A 24,556-nucleotide genomic window follows, 5' to 3' on the forward strand; every position below is an offset into this window, starting at 1 on the left:
TGTTCCGTTCTAATTTTGTTTTATTGACATTTGCTTGTGAAGAACTTTTAACTGCATTTAACTGCATTTATGAAAGGTGCCATACAAATAAAGTTTGATTGTTGTCTATTTGTTTTGAAGTAGCATTCCTACCCGTTCGATTTTGCATAATTCTGTTGGTCTTAAATCCAGCCTCGTGTTTTTAGATCTTTCTACATGGTTCCTACATCTTCTGCACAAGCTTTACATTGATGTGTATCTGAACATTTAGGGGATATAAGTGGCTGCTTTTGAATATGAAGTGAATGCTTTTGTGTACCTGTTATGTATTTGTTAATGGAACATACGGCAACTGCAATTCAGTACAGACTATGTCCACAGGAGGGGAGCAGAGGTTTATTATTTTACACATCGCTGCAGCTACTGGTGTGCAGGAAACAGCGTCTCAATCAATCAATCAATCACATTAAAGCCTTTTTCCTTCAGTGCAGACAAAGTCAAGCAGGGGGCGGCAGCGCTTCACATCACAGATGTCAGCGGGAGGTTTTCATTAGCACATTCACTTTCAGCCTCCAGTGTCACGCTACCGGGAATGAAAACAGGACAATGAAGCAGGACTTTCAAAATAAGACCCATGCTAACGAGTTGTTTAGTTACAGCAAATTGAAGTAACTGTTTATCTGCAGTGGAAAAATTAACAGCCTAAAAAAAGCCTATTTTAATTATGATACTGAGGTTTCTAAACTGTTATAAGAGGCTTTGCCATATGGTTAAAGCCAGTGCCAAGTGTCCCTTTAGTTGTGGACAGTTTATGAGATAATGGACGTCTGAGCAGAGACATGTAAAAGGGCACCTGTCTTACCTATTTGAAAAAGGAAATAAGGAAAATAAATGACACAAAAATGAAAGGACTCAATCAACATCAGGTTGAAAAAATAAAAACATGACCCAGTAGGCCAGCTTATTAATCTATCCATGCTTTTTGCACAAAAGAGGCTAGATGCATTTGCAAGCACATGCGTTAATGTTTCCTCTACTTTATAAATATCTATTTAAATCAATTGTTGTTGAACAAGTATTTGTAAAAGCAGTAGAATTTGAACTTCAGTGTCTTCAGTAACTATTCAAGATGGCACATTTACCTCCTCAACCCAATGGACCATTCTCAGGCATACAGTCTCCAATACTCCTTATTTCCATTATCAGCTGGTGTGGATGCTAAAATGTAGCTTTAGCCTCAAACCTTTAGCATAAAGCATCCTGTGCACATCTGGGGACCATTTTTTTCATCAAAATGAATCAAAAGGCAATAAGTCAGCAGGAGACACGTTTTTAACTATGTTGAGAGAGATTTAGTGTTAGCATCGGCTTACGCTAGCTAGTTTACACGAGGAGGATACATGTGTTACTGTTTAGGTGTTCTCTGTTTGCATGCTTTTATTTTGAAGGTCAACTTCGGTTATCACCCGGGCCATTTCTGGCCAATTTGAAGCGCCTCCAAGCGCACAAGGATAACTTTGTCTCGGCGAAGGGGGGTGTTAACAGGAGAAAGAGGGGGAGGTGGGGGGGGGGGGGGGGAGACTGAATTGGACTGGCCCGTTTCACTTGCACCGCAGACCCTGCAGCAGGACGAGGACAGCGGAGGCCCCGAGGACAGGACCGGAGGGCAGGAGAAAGAGGATCGACGTGGACCGGATCGGGGTAGGGTGCGGGCCCTTTTAGATAGGGATACAGAGGGACACCGGGCGGGGAGGTGAGTCCGCATGATTCCTTACAACCAGGCTGTGATGATGGTGGAGATGCACCGAAATCAGTGCGGCGGATTCCTGCAGAGCCCGACACTCTGCACCACAGCCCCGCAACCGAGTGTGAGCTGCTGCAGGGTTAGACGCTCCTGCTTCTCTCCATCAGAGCCTCACCAACGTAAACCGGTTTTCCAGACCGAAGCTTGACACGCAACAACCGGGTAACAGCCTACCTTGCGAGCTCCATTCATACTCCACCCCGTCTGGGGGAATGAGACGGGGATTTGCAGCGGGACGGAGAGACCCAGCTCTGAACCAGATTTGAGTCTGCGTTCTACACCCGGTCTCGATTTGCATGCACCGGTTGTTTTGATCCGTGCAATAGACAAGAGAGGAGGTGGGGAAGATGTTGGTGCGATGCTACCGGGGCAAGCTGTCGGTGTGGGCCGCTATGTGCGTGCTGGTGCTCTGCTGGTTCTACGTGTTCCCCGTCTACAGACTCCCACGCGACAAAGAAATAGTGGACGAGGTGCTGAGGCAGGGGCAAGTATGGAAGAAGAACCAGACGGGCATCGATGTATACAGGTTCGTCTCAGGTCTCCGATTTCTGTCCAGTGGTTTAAAGCAGTGTTTCCCGCATTAAATTAGAACATTATTAACCAAAGCAGACACACAAACTGAGGGAAATAAACACGCAGCTGTCCCAAGGCGGGCTCGAAGAAAATTCATTATATTTCCCCTTTTTTTTTTTTTTTTTTGACCTTGCATCCACTTTAGAGCACACTAAAGGTAAATAATGCAAATCTATAATAAGTTATATTAAGCAGCAACCATAGGGTTTCTAGGGAATAATTCTTATCCCCGAGTGTCTGTGGCCTGACCTCCTTTGTCTGCATTAGAAGATCCTGAACAGATGGGCATAATGTCAATATGATGAGACTGTATATCTAATGGAAAGTGGTTGAAATTAGTCTCTCATTAAATCCCCCTATCTTTCAAAAATAACAACTGTTATTCTACCAAACACATTCTTAAAGCTTTGTATCTGTCAAAGCTTTATGTGATATCCTACAGGAACATTACAGTAATGCCAAAGAGATACAAGCGTATCATAAACACTCTATCTACACAAACGCTGTGCGGGTCTTTCATTGTGACGCTGATTTTGAAAGCAAACCCGATGAACGGGCCACATTAGTGGCAGCCTTGTTTAATTTCTTATTCACTGGAGAATATGAGAATATTCTCCACTGCAAAGCCGATTAGGATAATGAGAGACGGTGACACCTGCCGAGCAGCGGACAGGGAGGATGTGATGCTCACTTGGAGACGTGGTTTTAAAGCCTGACAGCTGTAAAGACCCCTGTTTGGTCATGGAATATTTAACATATTTCATAAGCCTGTTACTGAATCTCGCTGTCCTTGAAACTCCAGACATATATAACCTAAAATATATGATGATTTCCTGTGATATACAGCACTGGACCGTACTCTGGTTCCTATTAATGCACATCTTACTGGGTATCGCTACTCAAATAATCAATCAATTATTACAGCCTGTTTTTTTTTTTTTGCCAGAGTCACAGCTGTCTTGTTGAATCCAATGCGAGTTAAACTGTCCAGAGATCTCCACAGACCCGATTTATTATTTCCCACATCCTCTCTACACAGAAAGTTGCTGACAAAGTGCTGCGATCCGCGGAGGAAGTTTGCGGTGACCAAGGAGAACTCGCCGATGGGCAAGGTCCTGTGGTACGATGGCGAGTTTTACCACTCGCACACTGTCAACAACGAGACCTACCGACTCCTTGTGAAGGTATGTTAATAGAAAAGCATTACTCTGAGATGCAGATGTGCTCTTGAAAAGGACCAGATTCAATTCAGTCTGGTCGAATGGAAATTGATTTCTCTCCCACTCAGCACAATACAACACTGTTGTGGGGACTGTGGTTTAACTTGGGTCCTTGTTGGTCCATAATAGAGGCGGGAAGGGGGTGGGGAGACCCTCTGAATAAGAGAGGATTACTAGTACACTCTAAAAACTATTTCACCGTAAAATAATGGTGAAGCTACCGTAATTAAATTTTACAGTATCTTGCCGTATACTGGATTACGTCATGTGATGTAGGATAACTTGGTTTTACGGTGATTTTACGGTATATGCCAGAATGTTACCGTTTACTTACAAAGGGTAATACAACCCAATAGTTTCGCATTTAATTTCCAACAAATAAAATAATAACAATGGACATTCAATGCATAATTGTTGCAGTTTAATACATGTTCTCAAGACAAATAATAAATGGACATTTGTACTACATCACAACATTCACAATGTACTGCATGTTTAGAAGAAAACAAATAAAATCATGAAATCTTTCATGACCGGCTTAACTGAACTCATGAGGATAACCTCAGACTAGTAGCGCCGAGATCGAAAAGTGGCCATTGGTCGGCCTATCCTAAGAGTGGCATGCTACCGTTCAGCAGTAGGTACCTATCCCTGGAGTGGTATGCTGCTGTTCAGTGGTAGGTACCTATCCCTGGAGTGGTATGCTGTTGTTCAGCAGTAGGTACCTATCCCTGGAGTGGTATGCTGTTGTTCAGCAGTAGGTACCTATCCCTGGAGTGGTATGCTGTTGTTCAGTGGTAGGTACCTAGACACAGCGTCAGTTCACAGCCAGAATGAAAGATACTCCATCTTTCACTTTTACATGAATCGCCGCGATATGCATCTTTCACGTTGTTTCTGTAGTTACATGATATGTTACAACTGGAAAGGTGCAGATGAGGACGCATTTGAAATGTTTTTTTTACATAAAATCCGAGCTCCTGCTCTGTGTTCATGGCTCAACAGGATACGTCTTGTCCTGTTGTTTGTCCACTTTGGTCTAATCTGCGATCCAGATGTTTAAAGCATGGGTACAAACTGGAGGAGGATGTTCTTCAAGTGTCTCCCTCCCAAGTTGTTTCCTCTTTCCTTTCCATCTAGATCAGGCATGGGCAAACTACAGCCCGCGGGCCGGATACGGCCCGTCAGATATTTGTACAAAATTGCCCAAACTATAATAAAGACTAGGCCTGGGCAGTATACCGGTTTTTTATTTCCGGTATGATATGAATTCTTCACACACCATTATACCGGTGCATAGCCGAAACAACTGCTGTCTGCTTTCAACAGGCAGCTAAATGTATTCTTTGCCGCTGTCAGCGCTAGTTCTCTTATATGTATTGAGAGGGAACTCTAGTCATGGTCATAACTTTATAACACAACAATTAACAACCCACAACTAACGCTCTTTAACAGAGAAAAACCACCACAGCACACAACAGTCTGTGACACATAAACAATTTGTAACACTAATAATTGTACATTTATAAAATTTCACCGCCGAACTGCATGCTGGGTACAACAGTCTGCATGCTGGGTACAACTTGCGAGCGAGCCTGCTTGCTAGCACAACAGTCTGCTAACAGCTGGGACACAGGAGCGATGCAGGATGAACAAAGACAGACCGGAGATGCACCGACAGAGTTTGACACATATGCAACGCCGATTACCGTAATATGCGTGGTATTTGTTAAAATGTACGTTGGTGCAAAGAGGGTGATAACAAGCTGTACAGGGAGGGGCTTAGGACCCAGGGGAATGTAGGTGAATGAAACAGGAAGAAACGGAAGACACGCCACACAAACAGCTGGTCACCGCTCGTCACGATGCTGCAGACCAGTGATTCTCAACTGGTGGTTCGTCGCGGACCCGTTTTCAGTGGGTCGCGGGACTTTGCTTTATGCAGCGGAGTTATTCACGCTCCTTTCTAGCATTTACGGCACTTTGTTCAGCTGTGCAGGAAAAACACCGACCAATGCGTTGTAAATCACGTCACGTGATGCAGTTTAACCAATAAAATAAGGGTATTGATACGTTTCCTGACGCCAGTGAGATGTACCCACACCGTGACACAGGGGGGAGAGACAAGGAAAGACTTTACAGAGCAGAGCTCTGACAATGTTAGATGTGACAGTTAAATATTTGTATGATCCCTTCAAAGAATCAAACTGCTAAAAAGACCACAGTCATTAACCTTTACACTAAAAACTCTGTGTCAAAAATGACTGCTTAAACAAGTAAGTGTATGATAAAATATGCATTTATGCAATAAAAAAAATACCGTGTAAGATCCCAGTTAACCTCAGATCTGTTCTGAGAATTGTCACACCCAAACTGACACCAGACGTTGATGCACTGGTTAAAAAGGGTGACCAACAGCACTGTTCCCATTGAAATTAAATGCAAGTTACTTTCTAGGTCATGGCTTTTACTTGTAATTTATATTAGTTCTGAGAATTGCCACAACCGAAACTGACACCAAACGTTGACGCACTGGTTAAAAAGGGTGACCAACAACACTGTTCCCACTGAAATTAAATGCAAGTTACTTTCTAGGTCATGGCTTTTACTTGTAATTCATATTTGTTCACACAAACACTCCATTCATCTGCTACTGGCCCGGCCCGTCTGTCAAATTTTAAAACTCAATGTGGCCCCCGAGCCAAAAAGTTTGCCCACCCCTGATCTAGAGGTTTTACAATTGTACATCATGTATGGGCTATTTTTACATGGCTTCGTGCCTGCGTGTGGGTGCGCATGTGGATGAGGGTGTTTGTGTCTGGACACGGTGAAAAAATAAAAAGAGAACCTCTGGTGTAGGTGCTGTTGCCGTGGTTTTTGTATCCAGGGGCAATGCACCTCACTAATAATGAAGATTGGGTTCCTATTACTGATGCCACGGATTTGCAGTCTAATATCCTGGTTGGTAAATGCGATGAATATGTGACCCCAATTTGCAGGCGTGAGCTGTGCATGTTCATTCATGAGGGATGGGGGAGGTGAGAAAAAAGGAGTGAGTGAGTGAGTGAGTGAGTGAGTGAGTGAGTGAGTGAGTGTGTGTGTGTGTGTGTGTGTGTGTGTGTGTGTGTGTGTGTGTGTGTGTGTGTGTGTGTGTGTGTGCGTGCCCTGTTCAATGGCTCGAACAGGGCATCCACACATGCAGTTCACTGGACTGTAGAGTCCTATGATTTCTTCTTCTAGCATCTAAACAAGTTTGACAATTTCCCTGAAGAAATCTGTGAATTTTGACATCATGGTAACATGAATACATGACATCATGGTAACATGAATACATGACATCATGGTAACATGAATACATGACATCATGGTAACATGAATACATTTTGACTTTTGGCTTGTTCCGTCAGACCAAAACAAGAATTGTGAGAGTTATTGTTTTAATCAATTCCTGACATATTATGGACAAATGCATTAATGGTATAATCAATAAATGATAGCTATCAACCAGCCATACATTACAATGAACAACCAAAACTAAAATATGTCAATGACTTTCCAGAAATTGCTGGACCATGTGCTACTGTAATAAGTGTCCCCCCTCTCAAATGTTAAGCCCAACTTGCTGGTTCCCCTCCCCTGCTAGATGTGCTGTTAGCAGGGTATTGTCCTCTGACTCAACCCCCTGTCACGGTCTAAAAGAGTCCCTGAGGCAAGAAGAGGTGTGTGTGTGTGTGTGTGTGTGTGTGTATTCTTAAGTGTGTGCGCTTCAGGGGTAATAATGAGCACAATTGTTTCCGCCATCTCGCTTAATCCATGCCTCTGACTTAAATGCAGCCAAGGCAAAGAGAGAGGACATTTTTGGCCCTTGCTTGATGAAGTGTGTTATTTCAGTGTTCTCTGTAGCAGCTTTAATAAGATCCTACACAAGGATTTACTCGAAATGATGATAGAGCAGCGATTCCCATCCCCGGGGGTTACTTGTACCCTAGTCTGACTCACCAGATGTAGACCGTGGGTATAAGTCTGAATCCACATATCAGCTAGTCAGCTAATAGAGGAGTCTAAACAGTTCATTAAACATGATGAATAAACATTTCAACTGGCTAAAACGTATGGATGAACAGTTCAAATAAGTAGCTAGTAAGTATTGAGAAGGGCTGAATGGATAAACAAACTAAACGTAACGTATAAATGGTTGAAACACCCATTGCTGCCACTTATGGTAGTTAATTTGTATGAAAAGAATTGTAAAATGTCTCTCTTTTACATTTTTAATAGTCGTATAATGTCCAGTTCAAAACAATTTAAATGAGCATTGACAGGTGCTATGAAGGGATACTTGAGTTCATCTGAATAGAAAGCACTTTGGGGACCCGGCACAAACACTGTACATGGACAAAAGAAAAGACTTGTTCCACAGATTTGGTTATAATGGAAGGATAGCAGAAGAGATAACACTTTTTAGAAAGTGTTTGTTTGTTTCCATCGTTGACGTTTGTTTGCTATGAAAAATAATGTGGGAACGTTTATCTCAAAGTACACATTCATTGAGTTGTTTTTGGGTCTTTTCCACATCCAGTCCATTTTTTTGTTCACAGGGATGAGAAAAGAGTTTGTTTTTTTACTTGGCAGTACGTCCTTTTTCTTCAAAGATTTGTTTATGTTTCCTCTGTGTTTTTTCATTCAATAATCTCACCCTACAATATCGACTTTAGAAACGGAATCTGATTCATAAGCTGTATGACCTCGACTTGTTTTTGTCCGCTTCCTCACTTCCTATCTCCATGCTGGTTTGTCCATCAGCACATGAGGCTGTGAAGGGAAATTAGCGGGAGGCCACGGTCCTGTGCACAGGGTGACTCATGCACCTGCATCAATTTTAGGGTGCCGGTTGAGAGAAAATAACAACAGTAATACATTTGATTTTTATAGCACTTTAAAAGGTAAAAATAGGAAACAATAAAAGCAGTTACAACATGAACAAAAGACATGACCTTCCAAAATCGACCTGGAATATTTGCTTTTGTGCGTGTGTGTCGGTGCTTTTGTGTGCGTGCTAACAGAGCTGCATGTCTCCCTCTGACCAGGACAACCCTCTGCAGCGGCCACTGAAGAAGTGTGCAGTGGTGGGCAACGGGGGCATTCTCCGGCACAGCAAATGTGGACGGGACATTGACCAGGCCGATTTCATCCTTCGGTGAGAAACAAGGGACTTGTGCATTGTATACGACTGCTTCGCTGCTCCTTCAAATGTGAATCGGCCGTGCCCGAGAGAGTAGCCGGACGCCATCGGTGGTAATGAGAGCTGGTGTCGACTGCAGCCAAGAGGGAAAGGCAGAGACGGAAAAATGGGCCCACAGCGAGGGAGGAGAGAAAAGAGTTTAGGCGTGAGTAAGCAAAATAGGAACAGACTTAAGAGGCGGGAGGAAGAGGATAGGAGGCATAAAGCAGAATCAAACCATATAGAGCACACTCCATGCTAGATTTCAAATAAATGTGAGGTGATGGGCAATGTGGTGAAGGAGAATCATTTAGTTTGAATATGACTTTTCTGTTTGACACACACAAATACAGTTTTATTCAGATTATAGCAAAGAAAAAAGAAATGCAGCAAGGCAGCATCTTTCTTCAACAGCTGTTCATGCCGCATGCCCTTCAATGGGTGTTGATTGACTTCTTAAATTATCTTTTATTGGCATCTCTTCACTCCCAGAACCGTAAACATGGTTTTGTACCTATTGTTTTCATAGCAGATGACTGGTTCCTAAACTAAAGGGTTTAGCGTTTATTTGTGCAAGTCTACTATGAGCTAAAAGTAAGAAAAGAAGAAAAAAAGAGTAATATGGAGTCGCAGATGGCTGGAAGATGCAGAAAACATGTCGTCTGTTCTGCCATGAAGTTCAATTTATTTCACAGCAGGCTCAGCCACAAGACACGACATGCAACATCTACCTTTTTATGTGATATTAAAACAAACTCACTACAGTTTATAACGGGTCTCTGGACAGCAGCCATGAGGGAAACCACACCGTAAAACAGCAAAGGGGCGACCTAAAATTCTGACACGGCAGAAATCCATCGAAACACCTCGAGCCAGATCGTTGATTTGTCACATGACACCCTTATCTGGCATACGGTGACTTTGCATAACCAACTCAAACTGACGCTGCTTTGCATCTGTGATGTGATGCAAAACGTATTGTTCAAAACAGTACACGGGTGATTGTGAATGAAACGATTCATGGGAACTGTACGTTTGTTGTCAGTTAAAGAGGGAAGCACTCGAATGCAACGTTGCATGAGGAAGTGAGTACCAACCCATCTGGTAACTTTTTACCAGCCAGTCCACGTCAGCCAGTCCACGTCCCTTTTATTACAAAGGGACATTGTCACTCCAGTTATTGAAGATTAAAAACATGGCAACCGCTTCTCAGCCATGTCGTTCCACTTTTAACGTCTCCTCTGCCGGCGTCTAATCATTAGTAATCAGATCTAATCAGAAGGTAACTACTTAAATACATTGTTTAATTGTTCATACTGTAAGTGCTTGAGCCACTAACCATTTTCAGTACAGAGTGTGAGCGAAATGTTCAGTAAAGCATGTGTGTTTTGTTCATTTCAGGTGCAACCTCCCACCACTGTCAAAGGAATACGTGGAGGATGTGGGAACCAGAACTCACCTGGTCACAGCCAACCCCAGCATCGTAGAGAAAAGGTGATCAGTCCGAATCAATAAAACATGCATCATAAAGAGACATTGATCACTTCCAGAAGAGAGGGCATGTAAGCGTCCTAGCATACTATTGGCTATTTACGTTGTGGCATCAGTGTGGTGATCTCAGGAGATTTAAAAAAAATTAAATAAAAACTTCATATGGCACGAAAGAAGTCGAGTTTACAAATGTAATGAATGTCAACCAGTCATCAGGTCAAGAGTGACATTCACAATAACTCCCGCTCTCCCTCCTTATCACTCTGTCTCTCAGATTTCAGAACCTCCTGTGGTCGAGAAAAGTTTTTGTGGACAGTATGAAGGTTTACGGCTCCAGCTACATCTACATGCCAGCGTTCTCCACGAAGACGGGCACCGACCCGTCGCTGCGGGCATATTACGCCCTGGCGGACACCTCGTCCAACCTCACCATGCTCTTCGCCAACCCCGAATTCCTGCGCACGGTGGGAAAATTCTGGAAAGCCCGCGGCGTGCACGCCAGACGCCTCTCCACGGGGCTCTTCCTGGTCAGCCTGGCCCTGGGGCTGTGCGAGGAGGTGGCGGCCTACGGCTTCTGGCCGTTTTCCGTCAGCCTGGACGAGCAGCCGGTCAGCCACCATTACTACGACAACATCCTGCCCGACAAGTGGTACCACACCATGCCCGAGGAGTTTGTCCAGCTTTGGCACCTGCACAAAAGCGGCACGTTGCGCATGAGAGTGGGACGCTGCTCCTCTCCTAAAGGAGGGAGTTAGAGCTTCCCGATGAGCGACGCGAGAGCGGCCAGTTGAAGTTAAGTGGGCTGCAGGAAGCAGACGAAGACATTTGGATTGTGAAGCGGCGGAAAGTTGTCGCGCTGACAAAAGAAATGTGTGCGCGTATTTGCCTTGAGGAACCTCGGTACTGCATCTGTGTCCATACACACTCCTGCTGTCCCGCCAGCTAATCCCTAATTAACATGAGAATGTCCTCCACCCAGACCAGCTGCACCAGGGACAGGATACACACTTGCAGCCAAACACACACACAGTACCAAATCTTGCCATGTCTCTTTCCCTCGTTTCTGAAAGTGTGTATATGTGTGTGTGAGTGTGTGTTTGTTTGTGGGAGGCCTCAGCTGGAACTGAAACTGGGTGGGGTTGGGTGGGTGGGGGATGTTTTTTTTTTTTGAATGCTGACTGCTGTATCTGAGTGACATATGGGGCAGCTGGACCAAACCCCCCTCGGGGTCAGAGACAGAAGGAGTGGAGGACCAGGGGGAATAATAAAAGGCACTGAAAGACTGGCGAAATACAAGGAACAAGGGAGAGATAATGGTATCCTGGTACCTAGTAGCTTGAATAGGACCGGAATTTAATGGAGGAAAAGAAAAAAGACTGGCAGGGGGGGGGGGGGAGAGTGAAAGCGGGTCTGGTATGTGTATGAAAGGATTTTTCTCTCTGCTTTTCTTCAACCCGAGCGCTTGGTTGGCATTCTGTGGTTCCAAATAGAGCTTTAGTTCAAAGCAGGAGCCATCAGAAATGGAGTCTTAAGTCCTATGGACACCAGAATGTTTATTCAAGTTGCATTCACACCCTTCACTGAAAAGGGGAAATGAGTACACCCCTGGTGTCCATGTTGTTTTGGTTTGCCAAATGTGATTTTCAGGATTAATGTGAATTTAGTTTTTTCTCAGTCAATAAGCACAACACTTTTTCAACGTGTGTAATCAGCAATGCGAACAAACCTCACACATATGTACCTCATTTCAAAGTGGACATCATCACCCACCGACTATTTGGTACGATTCACTCCCCAGAAGGCTCCCCAAGCCATCTCTTGGTATCTGTACTATACTTGCCAAGTGCCGAGCCAAGGGAACGGTGGTCTCTTTGATACCCACTCCAGCACTGTCCTTGTGCTCTAAAATGGCACGACACTGATCTAAAGACAGGAAGTGGCAGAGAAACAGACGTGGATGTCACAAAGTGGAGTTTTAGAGGTTGACTTTTTTTTTTTTCCGTGCACACGAGGAGAAAACAACTCGCTCATGTAGAAGCCAACACGACGGACACGGAAGTTGTTTTGTTTTCTATACTTGCCGGCCTTGCAGATGGAAGACTTGATTTTAAAATTGTTTCTTTTTTTTGTAACGTGTTATTTAAGAGTGATAAATGTGACCGTGCCATATTGTCGATAAGGATCACTCTGCATGGAGTGTACCACAATCCTTGAAAATACTCCTTGGAGTTAAGGTACATGTGTATAGTGTCGTGCTTTATGCTTTTATTTTACTCATCGTCTGTTAAGCTGAATAAGGTCCAGTGCCTTTTTGAGACGTATTAAGGCAAAAAAAAAAGGAGGATTCAAATGCTGGCCATGCTCTTGACTCTGCGGCTCAATTGATATGTGATAGTGACCTCTGACATTGTGTGACATGAACTTAAAGAGCGCTACACAGTGGCGGCTGGTGGAACATGTTCTAGGCAGGGCCATCTTATCAATTTCAGCAAACATCCCAGTATGATTTAATGCAAAAAAAATGTAAGTATCAAACACACATTATTACTTGGCAGTTAAATATTTAACATGTATTCCAACACGAAAACAATCAGTAACATGAATAACATGAAGTAAACATGCAGTGTAATTATGAATACTGATGTTAAATTAAGCTATGATGAGTTTTCACTGTTAATTTAACATCTCTATTACATGTTGATGCCTCCATGACCAAGTTAAGCAGATGAGACTGAGGACAGCTATGTAGAATAAAAGATGTTCACTTTGCCGAATATGTAGCTTGACAGAGTTCTCATGTGTGTCCTGGTGTTCTCATGTTTCCTTACCTCCTCATCCCTCACTCCCTACCCTGGTGTTCTCATGTTTCCTTACCTCCTCATCCCTCACTCCCGTAACTGTCCGTGCTGGATCCGTCCCCGTTGTTTTAAAAAGCTAAATAAGTTATTAGCATGACGTCATCCAGCTAGCCAAACCTGTCTGGTGTACAGCTCGTACAGAAGCTCCGCATGTACTGCTTCCCTTTCCCGCGAGTCTGCTGTCTGATTGTGAGGTCAGGCTGATCTGATATCAGCTCTTTGGCTGCAGAATCTCCGCCAAAGTTCTCCTCTCAAACGGGTCTTGGAGGAGGAGTGCTCGCGCGGGCACCTGTAGAGACTTCTCCTGACGAGAACGCGCAGCGAGGGGGGCCTGATCGTTCTGGCCCACAGCTGAATCTATTTGAGGGCGCTGATTGGCTAAATTGTATGTCACTCATTTATATCTTGAATCAGCAATTGGCTAAACTGCTTCATAGACCCGTCTCTTTTGGGCCAAAACGATCAGGCCCCCCAAGCTGCGCGTTCTCAGAGTGTCGTGCACACAGACAGAGAGCACGAGCAGAGAGCACACAGACAGAGAGCACGAGCAGACGAGCACACAGACAGAGAGCACCAGCAGAGAGCACACAGACAGAGAGCACCAGCAGAGAGCACGAGCAGAGAGCACACAGACAGAGAGCACACAGGAGGAGAGCACCAGCAGAGAGCACCAGCAGAGAGCACACAGGCAGAGAGCACACAGGCAGAGAGGACGAGCAGAGAGCACACAGACAGAGAGCACACAGGAGGAGAGCACCAGCAGAGAGCACCAGCAGAGAGCACACAGGCAGAGAGCACACAGGCAGAGAGGACGAGCAGAGCGCACACAGACAGAGAGCACGAGCAGAGAGCACACAGGAGGAGAGGACGAGCAGGAAAAGCATCTATTTTGCGCAGATATCATATTTTACACACATTACTGGGTACATTCCATGGTTCAAAAACACAAATATTGACAATTTGTATAATTTATGATTATTATAATTTTTTTGTTTTGTTTTTGTTTTTGTGTGGCTCATGGTGGGGCCATGCCCCATGGCCCTCTATTGACCAGCCGCCACTGGCGCTACATACTGCTGGACCAAGTTGATGAAGGGAAACTAAGTCAAATCATTTCAAGTCCAAATGCTCTACACTTTGACCCATTCGTTTCACTTTTTGTGTTGTTTCTTATTTGCACCTTTTATTAGTTTCTCTCCTTCCCCGTGTTGTGAATGAGTGAGATGGGACATTTTGAGTAAGCATGTTTTTTTAAACGTGGATGTGTTTTTAGTTCCATTCCATCCTATCTGAGTGATAAAAGAAGCTGATGTTTGTTATCAAAAGGGAGATGAATCTGTTATGTAAATGTTGGTCTGTTAGCGCTTTGGCCCATTAGTTTTAGATCTCCAAGCGTTCTTTAAAAGTATACTTTTTTCCAAAAGTTTCTTCTGGTCCAAATAAACGGCAGTTGTTGCCAACAGCAAACATCTGAATCTTTGACGCTGTGCTCTACAACCTGCACAGCTTACATATCTGTGCAGCTTGTAAGTTGATCTTTAAAACACTGAAGTGACTGTCATTCATTTTGAACATTGAATTTGAATATTGATCGAGCGTGGAAGAACACGCCAGACCAATATCACCAGCCAGAGAAGCAGGTCATCAATGATGGTTTTCCTTTTTTACATTCCAATCCCAGGTTTCATATCGACTGGTTGAACACGGCAACGTGTGCGCTGCAGTTGCATAATCGTGCTTGTGTTTTATCGTATATTGTCAATATCAAATTTCAAGAAAATTAATATCGATTTTGCCACATTATGAGAGATGCACTTATTCGCTTTCTTGCTAAGAGTTGGATGAGAAGATTGACACGCTCTGTGTGAATGGTAAATATTTAGCATCAGCCAGTTAGCTTAGCTTAGCTTAGCATAAAGACTGGAAACGGGGGAAACAGCTAGCCTACCGACACCCCCAAAAGCTCACTAGTTATCATTTGTGAGTTTACCTTGGAATTTACATTAGAGACGAGATGACCGCAGGAATTTACTGAACTATCAAAATGTGAATATAACGAAATATTTTTTCTTGCAGCCTCCAAGGGAAGAAATCAACAGATTCACTGATTTTATTTGCGGCGGGAATTCTGGCTGCAGTGAAACCACCGAGCTCGTAGCCACACTGCGAGCCTTGATCAGTCCTTAATGATAGATCATTAATCATTTGTAAGTAAGATAATTAATAAGAAAACGCCAGCTGTTTCCCTCCGTTTCCTTGCTGCTCCTTCATATTTAGCGTAGCAGACATGAAAATAATAACGTTCTTGTTCTTCTCCAAAGCTGCAAGCATTAACATGAGGTCATCGGTAGAAAAAGAAGCGGAACACAACTGAAGGAAATGGAGGATGGCTCGTACACAATGGCAGCACTGTCCATTTTCTTGGACACATTTAGGGGTGAACCAATTTGGTGTCATGAGTCTGGTCATGGAAAGGCCACATGTTTGATCCCCGTAGCTACAGTGTCCCTAAAGCAAGGCATGCGTGATTTATGAATCCTGCCACTGTGTTCTGGCTGAACGATTAGTTCTGTGTCCTTATTTCCCCTCATGATAACGTGTTCTGCTGTTTGGTGGAAAAACAGAAGTCATTCATTCAAATTCTTCACAGCGCTTTTAAAAAAAGAGAAAAGATTTTAAGTTACACGATATGATGATTTTCGAATCGATAATCATGCTTTTTTTTTTATTAGGTTAAAACAAATACGAATAATGATTTGTAAAGGCATTTTGTATTAATACCGGCCCAGAGGGCTCAACTTTCCTACATATTTAAATATTTGATGTTATGCCAAGCTTGGTTATTTTGAATAACGGTTGTAAATGTGCTTTATTTACCTTGACTGCCTGAATTTGTTACATGAAAACAAAAACAAAAAAAATCTTCTTGTTTGCGCAACCCTGACTGTCACTTCCCCTGCTCGTTCGTGTCATCTGATGTGAGCAACCCTGCCTGAGCATGTTAAAATAAATCAGAAGTACACTTCAAAATGGACTAAACCGACTGTATGTGTCACCTGGATTAAACTGTGAAGGATAAGTAAGATACAAAAGTATTGAAATCAGCCATATCAAAGGCAAACACTGGTATCCAATAAAAGAAGGAAAATGAAAAATATGCATCTCAGCTGAGTTTCCTTTCGAGTGATGTTGTAGAGCCACATGGTCACGGCTCTGCTCATTTTTAGGCAATAAGTCTTGTTTTATAGCCCGATATGAATGTGAAACAGAAGACAAATGTATTTTTTCTCATGATATGTGCATATCTTTTTCTAGGCTCTTTGTCCTGTGCTTTCCCTTTGCACAGAAATTTTTCTGTAGTGGTTATGAATATTTCTGCTCCGGGGAAATTGCGTCAGTGAAACCCTCTGCTGGCCACAGCCCTGCCTGTTTCCCTGTTTTCTGGGCCGCACATTTTTGAGAAAGATGTGTTGGCTGAAGCTACACAGCTGTTTCCTGCGGCACCCTTGAGCTGTTTTTGCATACAGCTGTTTTTTTATGATCAAGGCCCTCGTTTGTCTATCTGAAGTGGTGAGATGGATCATATTAAGGATGATATTCAATTCATGAGTGTGTTTGTAGTGTTTGTGTGTTTGTATGTAAATGGACACTTCCACCTTTAGAGGATGATACATTTTCTTTTTTCCCAGGATTAGACAGGTGCAAGTGCAGTTTGACAGTGTGCTGAAAGGTGCAGCATTATTGGGTGTGTAGGGACTAGTTTAACTAACACTGAATGCATTACGGATTGCAGTGTTGGCCGGTCTGTCAGTCCACACAGTAGATCCACCACACACTGAAATATATCTTATTATATATCTTATATAACTTATTGAATGGATTGAGTCAAACAAACAACCCTGACTTTCAACCCAAAGTGTTGTTGAATTATTTTGTAGTTAAATTACTAAGCGGTGCGTCATAGTTTCATGCCAAACTGGGACGATTAACATGATAATCATAAGCTCTAAAATACCAGCATAGTCATTGTCAGATATTTGACATTTTCAAACGGAACCTTAAGAATTGTCAAAATAGGAGCTCCGTGCTCTTACAACTATGTATAATTGTCTGTGTGGAAATATGAGTGTTGCAGTCTGAAAGCAGACATGCCTCACTTTTTCTCCACTTGCCAAGTCTATGTCTATTTATGGCATGACGGCAACCTACCCATAGAAAGGAGCAAATGCCAACTTGAGTGGGATTAAGAAACTCTCCGTCTCTCTCGCATGCTCATCGTCTCTGCTCTATTAAAGCATATGAGAGCAACTCTGGACATGGGTGAGGGTTATCTTCAGCTCAAGAATCTACTAATTCACATCACATGAACCTGAATAAAAGCTTTTGTGTACGTTTACAGTGAATATGATACAGGATATGTTGGTTTTGTTAAGTTACACTAAAATCTAAGATCGACGTCAATTGTGAATCTCATATTGACTTCAATTGTTTTTGTTTCGTTTTCATGGTTAATTCCGGTCACAGATTTGGTAAATAACGAATATGGAGCTCCAGTGTGCTCGTGTTCTGCATTACTTTTGCAGGTATTTGGTACCAATTTGGTTAAATATTGACTTGATGATGGCGCTAGAGGTCACAATTAAAATTCATCCTGAGGGGACCATGAATGCCAGTACTAAATTTCATGGCAATCCATCCAATGGTTGGTGAGCTGTTTGACTCGTGTTTGACCATCTGACTTTGCCGTCGCATAGCCGAAAATCATAAACATTAATTTGAAGTTAAGATACATGAAATGTACTTAGCACTAATCAAGTATTTGATATTCTCCATCATCACCAAATCAGACCATTATGTAGGCTAATATGGACTGGGCCTGTGAGTGCCTGGGTCAGATGTGCTGCGGCGCTATTAAGCATCAGCAGATCTGCAGTCTGAAGGACTCTCTCTGAAATAGATAAATAGTGTAATTCCATTTTATGGTGGCCTTTTATGGTGGTGCAGTTGGATGGTATTGTGTTTCAGGCACACATAGAACTATACTCCATTTCTGCATCCAAAGAGATTCGACCTTTGAAACAATGGAGTTTGTTAATGGGCCTGTGGATTTCCCCTAAATTCCTCCTCCTGATCAAATCCAAACTCCAAACAGTGAGAGAAAATCTCCCCATCCAGCAGTTCTCCTCTTGTTCCTTCTGCAGTGGTAGGACGGTGTCTCTACAATGCTTACTTTGACCAACAGAAGTTGTCAGTATGTGGTTGTGGTACATGTGAACTGTTCTTAACATACGTTAACAGGAAAAGCTCTGTCTTCGTCCATGGTGTCTATGCCATTAAGCAGTGTCTCAAGCTGCCAGCTGTTTGTATTTGATGGAGATTATAAAAGCATACAAACAAGTCAAACACTTCTAAACGAGCATGAACAGATTAAAACAGAGTCATAGGTTGCTATACAGCTGAATAGCAGAGAGAGAACCGTCACCCTGCTGAATGAAAGGTGTCTCAGCCTCTCGACAGAGAAAGGTTTCCTTAAATGCACGTCTGAGTGACGTATTTTCACATCCGCAGAAATATGTGTGTCTGTCAACGTTTAGCTATAGCCGGGCCCTTGTGGTCTACGGAATGTTTACACAGACCTGGCAACCAGCTTGGGAAGAAACCCTTAATTTGGTTCTCATGCAGAAACAGGAGATGCTGCTCGGTGGGCCCCCGAGCCAAAGTTTTCAAACTAGATAGAAAAAACATGTTTCCCCCCCGACAGTTGGTATTGGGAAAACAAATGAAAGCAGTGTTTCTGTGCAGTGTCAATGTTCTCAGTGTGCAAATGTATCCTTAACCAATCTAAACCAATCTCACAAGCACACCAGCTTTGTCAAGATCTTCAATGGGGCGTCAAACGCTTTTTGTGTCTTCAAAAATGTAGATTTCTCAAACATTTCTAGGACAATAACAACTGAGTTCTTCATTCTGACCCTTGATATAAATTGATATTGTCGATCTATGTACATGTTCCTGTTGTTAGAAAATGCACCTAATATTGTACAGTCTGTAACGGCCAACGAACATTGGAAAGAATCAAATAAAACTTTTCTTTCTTTCCATTTTTCATGCTCCCTCAATTATATGTCATTTTTCCGTTGATATGGGGCAGTACTCTCGCCCCTTTTCATACGCACACACACCCCACTGTCAGACACATGGCCTTGCCTGGGCTCTCTGGCATCCTGTAAATGCACTGCAGGCATAGGCGAGGGGAAACAAACCCACGGAGAGGCCGTTGGGAAATGCAAACGCAAAAATGTTTCCCCACCGGTGCCCAATGTCAGCTCTCGTTACATTCAGCAGCAGAACCCACTGGGCCAATTAGAGTATAGGGGCTGCACTCCTAAACGCTGTGGGATTGGCCGTCTCTAACTCCCTCCCTAGTGTTGAAATTATGGAGGAATAATAAGGGAGACTTGTGGGAGGTCAGCAGTGCACAGGAATGTTTCAATTAGTGAATGGAGGGAGTTGGAAAATGCTTGTAGAGCTACTCTGTTTGGTGCAACAAAAAAAGGTTCATCGAGAGAAAGAAAAGAGGTATCATCTGTTATCTCTGCCATCTAGCGCTCTCCCTGGTTGCATGCCATTCCCCCCCCCCCCCCCCCCCTCCATCCAATACATAATGTATCACATAGCCAACAGGAGGGAAAGCAGGAAGCCCCTGGGATGATTTCCAAAGAATGGAGGGTCATTTGGAGATGGCCCATGTGGTCTATTTGAATTGACTGATAATCATCACTTCTTCTTTCTTTCTATTTTTTTGACACTTTTTGTCACTCTGTTGGGCTCAGGCCAGCGTTTATCCTGGTCCAAATGTCTGGACAGTTTGTGCTGTTATCGCAACCTCAGCAAGTAAGAGACATCTGTATCTGAGTAAACTACCTGGCTTGGTGCCAGCTGTGTGCAAAACCTGGAGAGATTCTCATCTGGGAATGACAATTGCTAATTCGATTGAGGAACTGTATGACCTTCGGCAGACAGAAGAAAAAAAATGAATGTGGTTAAAAGCATTGGGAATTGGATGGAAGATGATGAAACGCAGCTGCTGGCATACAGATCTTTACTGGCAAATCAATGTGGAGCACTCTCAGCGACAGAGAGGAAGAAAGATAAATGACCCTCCGCTATGTCACACTATGACTGGCCGGTCGTAGCGTAGCATCAGCCAGTTCCGACCGGTGTCCGACTCCAAAGCAATCATTTCAGATTTTCTTCATCTTCAGGGAGGTTTTGTGGATTTGGAGCTAGTCATTGTTAAAGGTCCAGTGTGTAAGATTTAGTGGCATCCATGGGTGTGCTGCATGGAGCTACTCTCCTATTAATACTCTGTGTTTCTGCTTCAGTCCTCTCCCTCCTGTCCTCTTCCCTCCTGTCTTCTTCCCTCCTGTTCTCTCCCTTCCTGTCCTCTTCCCTCCTGTCCTCTTCCCTCCTGTCCTCTTCCCTCCTGTCCTCTTCCCTCCTGTCTTCTTCCCTCCTGTCCTCTTCCCTCCTGTTCTCTCCCTTCCTGTCCTCTTCCCTCCTGTCCTCTTCCCTCCTGTTCTCTCCCCTCCTGTCCTCTCCCTTCCTGTCCTCTTCCCTCCTGTCTTCTTCCCTTCCTGTCCTCTTCCCTCCTGTCCTCTTCCCTCCTGTCCTCTCCCTTCCTGTCCTCTTCCCTCCTGTCTTCTTCCCTTCCTGTCCTCTTCCCTCCTGTCCTCTTCCCTCCTGTTCTCTCCCTTCCTGTCCTCTTCCCTCCTGTCTTCTTCCCTCCTGTCCTCTTGCCTCCTGTCCTCTTCCCTCCTGTCCTCTTCCCTCCTGTCCTCTTCCCTCCTGTCCTCTTCCCTCCTGTCTTCTTCCCTCCTGTCCTCTTCCCTCCTGTTCTCTCCCTTCCTGTCCTCTTCCCTCCTGTCCTCTTCCCTCCTGTTCTCTCCCCTCCTGTCCTCTCCCTTCCTGTCCTCTTCCCTCCTGTCTTCTTCCCTTCCTGTCCTCTTCCCTCCTGTCTTCTTCCCTCCTGTCCTCTTCCCTCCTGTCCTCTATCCTCCTGTCCTCTCCCCTCCTGTCCTCTCCCCTCCTGTCCTCTGTCCACCAGGCTGCTTTGTCTCAGCCAGCAGAGAAGTTTACAAAAAAAAGGCTTTTGGCTGATCGTTCTTGCTGTGCTTGTGTAAACGTAGCCGTGGTGGCCGACTGAATTTGGTTTACATGTTTACAGATGTGTTGCTAAAGTCCTGGCTTTTTACTCTCAAATATTTTATTGCGCGTACAATAACAAGCGTATAGTGGCTGTCAACGCGCGTGTCCTTCACTTCAGCTGTTTCACTTGACTAGAGCTGCATATCGAGAAGCTCGCGCTTCATCTGTGTGTTTGTGTCTATATGTACAATACTTAAATTTTTTTATCAAACCAGTAACAAAAGACGTAATCCTTCAAGTTTGTTTGGAGAGGGTCACTCGTGGTTTAATCTGGTGAAAGTGAGTTTGGGGCTGGCTATTGTTTGTAACCCCAGAGCTCAGCAACAACCATCTCCAGAGAGCAAAGCCCCACAATCACAGAGGGTCATTAACTTCCAAAGGAAATGACGCTCTTTGGAAGTGTGTATCGTGTTGGTATAGCATGCGTGCACACATGAACAGCCTTGATTGATTAATCTGTCGGCATCTTTTTTTCCACCAAGCCTCCTTCCTCCCCATCTTTACTTTACAGTTGTTGATGCTATCGCCGGTATTGACGGGAATATTTTGACTCCCACACAAGCAGCCGTGACTCATACTGTTGGAGCTGGAAGGACACAGTTTGGAGAATAATGGCAAGTGGGTGGAAAGACGAGTGGGAGAGCAGGCTTGGGGGGTCTGCGTGTGACTAGAGCTTTGTTCATTATTTATTTGTTTCTCCCTCTCTCTCCCCTTCTCTTTCTTGTCATCCTCTGTGGGAGGAGTGATGGGAATAAGTGCATGCCTTTGTGTGTGTGTGTGTGTGTGTGTGTGTGTGTGTGTGTGTGTGTGTGTGTGTGTGTGTGTGTGTGTGTGTGTGTGTGTGTGTGTGTGTGTGTGTGTGTGCAGAGGTTTTGGTCCTGCGAATGCCAGCCAGGTCTGTTCCAGGATATTTATAGCTCTCATTAGACACATCCTGCTAGAGCCAGGGTCACAGCAGAGTAAGGTGAACACTGAGGGAGACTGCATTCGTCTCACACCAGCAAAACACACACACACACACACACACACACACACACACACACACACACACACACACACACACACACACACACAGGTGCCTGATTTGAGTCTGTACATGCTGCCACAGACACAGGAACAGAATGTACAATAGTGCACTATTGCCCAGATTTCCTATTGCTATTTGAAGCTTCCTCCAAATGCCCATTTTGGCATGTTTGCAGATAAACACAGAAACTCACTGCCGGAGCTGATCATCGGCTCAATCTGTCTGGTTGAGAGATCCCAGCATGCATTTGGTGCAGCAGGTGGGCAGTGTATACGGCCAAAAAGAGACATGATGGGGTGAATGGAACAAAACTGCAATGTCTGAACACACACACACACACACACACCAACGCTTCCATGTGATGTGGCGGAGTAAACCACACATAAAGGGTGCTGATGATCTTCCTCTGCTTCCACAATGGAGGATGGAGATATTTTTCTGTTGGCATGGCAACAAGTGTACCAGACCTTAGACAACAGGCCTTTTTCATTAGATACAAGTTGGTTCTGGCACAATGAAAGTCTTTCTTTAGACTGTAAATCTGCAAATCCAATTTTTAGCATGATGAACAGCAAAGCAATCTCCATGCAACCCCTTGGCTTGTACGCCTCGCAAATACATAAAACACTTCAAACCATCAGAACTTAAAAACGATTACACTTAATCCGGAATCACGGAAGTCTTAGGGATTCATAGTTCCTCTGAACAAACAAGAAGCAAAGCCTGAGAAGCATCTGGACGCTGCTGAGCTTCAGGTGACTGTGTTATGTCACCGCTTCCAAATGTTTATCCAGTCCTCTCTGTTTATTCAGTCTCACAGGGCCAGAGCTGTGTCAGAGCCAACGGCACAGGTCTGGCTCCACACGTTGTCATTGTGCTACAGGGGGAGGACGCCTTGTATTTATTCAAACCATACACAGTCGTCTTGGGCCACACGAAGCAAATGATGCAGCGATCAATCAAACACTGCCCGGGAATTGAACTTGATGACATTATATTTGATCTTACCTTCAATCACAATCATTTAAATCATTTGTCAGTTGATGTGCCATGATGATGTAGCTTGTTTTGAATCTTTTTCTGCCTCATGGACAAACACACACGGGCATATACATATAAAGCCAGACCAACTGTCTCCCTCCCAGCCACTGTTTAATACCATTAGAGCTTCTCCTGGAATGAAAAACTCACCACAGATCATTCAGTCGCTTGCTGTGACCGGATATGAAAAATGCTCTGACTTCCAGGCTATAGCATATCCTATAAATCATTCATTGTGATATTCAGATGACCTCTCTAGTCTGTAGATGAACAGGACAGCTGTGGGCTATACCTGAGACGAGTGAGGACATCTGAAAGTGAGATTTGCACGGAGCATGATGGGGCTTGCCGACAGAAAGAAATCAAATCAACAGAATGAAGCTGCTTGTAAATGAGAAACAGGGAGATCCGATTTATTTTGTGCCATTTATATTGTGTGGGACTGCATCTGTATCACGAAAGTGTCAAAACGTCCAGTTGAATTCCGGAGCGTCAACAGTCAGCGGACACAGCTCAGTGTCTTGGACACACACATGCAAAGTTGCATCAAATGATACAAATGTATGCTTGATAAAGCTGCTGGTGATTTTGAGTGTGTGTGTGTGTGTGTGTGTGCAGTGAGTGATGTGTGTTTAGGGTGTGCAGTTGGGCGATTTACGCAAGCGTCATCTCTCTCTTTCAGCTCGTCTGTCCTTCTCTCTCTGTCTCTCTCTGTCTCTCTGTCTCTGTCTCTCTCTCTCTCTCTCTCTCTGTCTCTCTCTCTCTCTCTCTGTCTCTCTCTCTGTCTCTCTCTCTCTCTCTCTCTCTGTCTCTCTCTCTCTCTCTCTTTCTCTGTCTCTCTCTCTGTCTCTCTCTATGTCTCTCTCTCTCTCTCTCTCTCTCTCTCTCTCTCTCTCTCTGTCTCTCTCTCTCTCTCTCTCTCTCTCTCTCTGAGTGGACGGAGGTGTGCGGAGCTGCAGGAGCGGAGATTTTGAGAGCGAAATTTAACGTGTTTTTCGGCATCTTTTCTTCGTTGGGTAATGTTGGGGATGAGAGTGTAGTGTAGTGTGAAGGGTTCACGGGGGTTGTGTGCACTTTTAGGGTCTTTGTTTGGGGGTGTTTGTAGCCGATCAGCGCGAGCTGTCGGCGGCTAGG

General features: G+C 44.1%; 1 protein-coding gene across 1 annotated transcript; it reads left to right on the forward strand.

Moving 5' to 3' along the window:
- The first annotated feature begins 1,654 nt into the window (after positions 1-1,654).
- st8sia1 (ST8 alpha-N-acetyl-neuraminide alpha-2,8-sialyltransferase 1) lies at positions 1,655-11,416 on the forward strand. The gene is made up of 5 exons (XM_079294683.1): positions 1,655-2,309; positions 3,396-3,540; positions 8,664-8,773; positions 10,199-10,291; positions 10,563-11,416. The coding sequence occupies exons 1-5, from the start codon at positions 2,131-2,133 to the stop codon at positions 11,041-11,043; spliced, it is 1,008 nt and encodes a 335-aa protein (XP_079150809.1). The 5' UTR covers positions 1,655-2,130; the 3' UTR covers positions 11,044-11,416.
- Positions 11,417-24,556: the final 13,140 nt, after the last annotated feature.

Source organism: Melanostigma gelatinosum (genome assembly GCF_949748355.1).
Source record: "Melanostigma gelatinosum genome assembly, chromosome: 22".
Taxonomy (NCBI): Eukaryota; Metazoa; Chordata; class Actinopteri; order Perciformes; family Zoarcidae; genus Melanostigma; species Melanostigma gelatinosum.

What these genes read in the sequence shown, in the direction of transcription:
- st8sia1 (XM_079294683.1), top strand. Translation starts at nt 2,131, where the DNA reads ATGTTGGTGCGATGCTACCGGGGCAAGCTGTCGGTGTGGGCCGCTATG. An exon ending in ACGGGCATCGATGTATACAG is followed by an intron (nt 2,310 to 3,395) that starts GTTCGTCTCAGG and finishes CTCTCTACACAG; the next exon opens with AAAGTTGCTGACAAAGTGCT. An exon ending in CCTACCGACTCCTTGTGAAG is followed by an intron (nt 3,541 to 8,663) that starts GTATGTTAATAG and finishes CCCTCTGACCAG; the next exon opens with GACAACCCTCTGCAGCGGCC.